This window comes from Apium graveolens, chromosome 7 (assembly GCF_009905375.1).
Source record: "Apium graveolens cultivar Ventura chromosome 7, ASM990537v1, whole genome shotgun sequence".
Taxonomy (NCBI): Eukaryota; Viridiplantae; Streptophyta; class Magnoliopsida; order Apiales; family Apiaceae; genus Apium; species Apium graveolens.
The window spans coordinates 48,989,542-48,992,889 of record NC_133653.1 but is presented as its reverse complement, the minus strand read 5'-3'; the positions used below and the strand labels follow the sequence as shown (position 1 = coordinate 48,992,889).

At 35.1% G+C, this 3,348-nt stretch overlaps 1 protein-coding gene across 1 annotated transcript; it reads right to left on the bottom strand.

The window, feature by feature from the left end:
* Window positions 1-931: 931 nt before the first annotated feature.
* On the bottom strand, window positions 932-2,558 carry LOC141670439 (transcription factor bHLH162-like). Its single transcript, XM_074476279.1, has 3 exons — window positions 2,142-2,558; window positions 1,577-1,924; window positions 932-1,256 (listed from the first exon to the last, which is right to left on the bottom strand). Exons 1-3 carry the CDS (start codon window positions 2,265-2,267, stop codon window positions 1,176-1,178), a joined length of 555 nt encoding a protein of 184 aa, XP_074332380.1. The 5' UTR covers window positions 2,268-2,558; the 3' UTR covers window positions 932-1,175.
* Between the last annotated feature and the right edge of the window lie 790 nt (window positions 2,559-3,348).

Genomic DNA, 3,348 nt, shown 5'->3' with positions numbered 1-3,348 from the left:
ATATTTTTTTTCACGAAGATGAAAATATATGTCAAAGTATATTATGGAGTTTTTTGTTATTCGACAAATATGAATTATAACCAAATATATGTATTTTAAGAAATAATTATCGGAGTGAGGACGATTAAGGGTCGAATAACTTTGAATTTAACTCCATCCCGTGATCTTGCTTGTCATAAGAAAAACCGGCACACAAATTTTGTATATAAATTTAAAAATGACTGATATTGGACGTTGACACGTTGGAAGCAAGTATATTTGTGAGTAGTTCGGTAGAGAGTATCTTACCCCGCGGAGCTGTCATTAAGCATTTAAACGGTATTTTGATGGTCCCTGTCAGCTATCACCACCGCATAATACAGTTAATTATTTTTAAAGTAAAAGGATTGATACCAGAAAAAATCTTACTTTAATGTATTTATTATTTTATCGGAAATAGAAATATACTATATTTATTATATTAAAACCGAAATTATATTATATTATCGATTATTAACTACATGTTATAGGGAGTAATGGACATGATCTTGCGACAAGGCAAAGATACCACCCGACTCCGGTGCAATTCTTTTAAATTTTCCATTCAGTATGCGTACAAGATTTATACACATTACTGTCAATCCTTTTGCCGTGCATTCAACAGGGACTAAAATCCTACAAAAATGAGGGCTACACTAGTTTGGCATAGTTATTTTATGGATAAATTAGCGAAGAGAAGGATCTTCACTGTATTAGATTTAAGTGATGGCTACTCATTTATTCAGAGGTGTTCACAAGATACACTAATATACAGAGATTCTTGGTAAATTCTGTATGTTTAATACTATTTTGTAAGAATACGCTACGTTGGTGTACACAAGAATGTGATAGTCTGATAGATCACTGCCAACATCTACAACATATCTTTAAACTGATAAGTAAGAACCAATCAGATGCTAAAGCCAACACATGTTCATTTGTTCTTGATAAGATAAATATCTAGCTAGGTCATGTTGCCACTGACTAAACGGTGACCAAGCAAAACAGATAGGAAATTGACAACATTAAATCAGTATTACTATTTTTACCTGCGAAGCAACAATGAACATACATTGCTCTTGTAACCTGCAGGCTCTTGATTGGTAAAAATGTTACATGATAATTTTGTAAAACTCAAACCAAATAGAGCAAATAGTTTAACGACCCCCATTCACAAACTTCTTGATCCTCTCAGATATTGTGCCACTTCCACAAGTTGAAACGCAATCAGCTCCGACCTATTACATATAATTAATTCAGGGAACAGACATTACAAGTATTATCTTATCTGCAGTTAGAAGCATCTCATCAGTATGTACACTGTAGGGTAATGGGTTTTTTACATCAACAAGTACAATTCCTTGTCCATTTAACGACAATATTGTACTGATATATTTTGTTACATGCACCCGTGAGCCCTTGTAATTTTACTAAATTCTCGTGAGCCGTTGTTACGATAAAAACAAGCATATCTAAATCTGTTGGGGCATACTATTTGAAGTTTTTATTAAAAGGTCCGTATCAAAATTCTGTATTGCTAATAAAACTATCTGCGTACCTCTGAATGAATGGTTAGGAAACATGTACTGTTGCTAACAACACAATTGGCATTATGAATCTCGAAACCTTCTTCTTGCAGCATCCGGATAATTTTGATAAACATGAAGGAACTCACATCTAAACCACTTACCAGATGAATTTCTATAAAATAACCTGAATCATGTATATCTACTTGTGGTGGTACGCAAGCTGATTCTAGTATTGCTTCCTCGACTCTTGGAATGTTGTTTAGCAGATTTATACCCTCCAATGTTTCTCTCTTTTGCTTCAACTTCTCCAACTTTATTTTCAGCTTCCTAATGTATTTTGCTGCTGCATCTAGTTGATCCGTCAGTGATTTTCCCCCCTGCACGCCATTTATACACAAATCCAAGTTAAGTGGCTTATCTTTTGCCTCCAAAAAACTAGGTGAAATTATTTGTGTGCATGCCAGCCAAGTAATTACGTGCTAATGATGAGAGGGAGGGAGGGAGAGGGGGGGAGAGAGAGAGAGAGAGGGAGGGAGGGAGAGAGAGAGAGAGAGAGAGAGAGAGAGAGAGAGAGAGAGAGAGAGAGAGAGAGACCTTAGATGAGATATCATTGGGGATAAGAGAATGGAGCTGGCAATAGAGGTCCTTCATGTAATTTCTTCTATTTTTCTCTATAGTCTTTCTATCAGAAGCTCCAAACGATTTAGGGTTTTTCTCCATCAATTATTAGATCTAGTAAAACAAACAAACTTAACTTAGTGAAGAATCTCTTTCGTTTCAAGCACCAGATATATGAGTTGAAGGCACTAAAAAAAGGAATAAGTATCACTGCCAAAAGAAAACAAAGCAGAAGCAATATTGGTGTATCATCATTTGTGCTTATGATAAAAGTTCTGGATAATTCAGAAGGTGGGGTTCTAATTGTCCTCCCCATATTTCTCTGTTGCATACGGCACCCAGATGCCATATGGCCGCATCTCCCATTAGCTTGATATTAATAAAAACATGCCACCACAAGTCATTAGTGACTTTCTTCTAAAATAAAGTTCTAACTGGGGTAAAATAATCGTACTTGTAAGTAGTTGACCAATGTATTCACATTCAACTTTATTGAGATAGCTTAAATGGGAAGAGATTATCTCTTGTCATCGATTATTGCTCGTCCCGAAATTCGGTACATATCAAACTAAGAATCTGGATCCTGAAATGCCATTATATTCATAGACTCTACAATTCATGATTATTTTTAAGGGGTAACCCTTATAGGGTTTTTATATATCCCCTATTAAAAATTGCCTATAGATGTTCGACAACAAAAGATTGACTAATAAAGTTTAAGTAAGTAGTAGTCGTATGTTAAAATGATAACAGGAGCCAGCAAATCATACATCTGAAACTATCACTTTTCCAACATTGTAAAAAACAGAAGGTATCCTAACAACACTCATTATATATATATACAATAATGTACAATGTGTTGCTAGAAGTGTCTACATTTACTTTAGCAATAGAAATTAGGGCATGTGGTTCCCAAAAGTTATTTGTTTGTTAGTGTTGCTGAGGTGAAGAAGCCAGCTGGGAGGTGTCTCGTACACGTACTGAGCTGTCCTTTGGTTAAAATATAGTCCCAAACACACACACCCTCAAATACACACTCCTTGCTCCATAAGAGATCAAGTCTCACTATAAGAGATCAAATTTGAAAACTGCATCTTACTAAAGGTCGATTTCAATTTTCGAATTGCGCCTTTACTAAAACTTAAATTAACAAAGGATATGTTTTTAATATAGGTGGCTCATG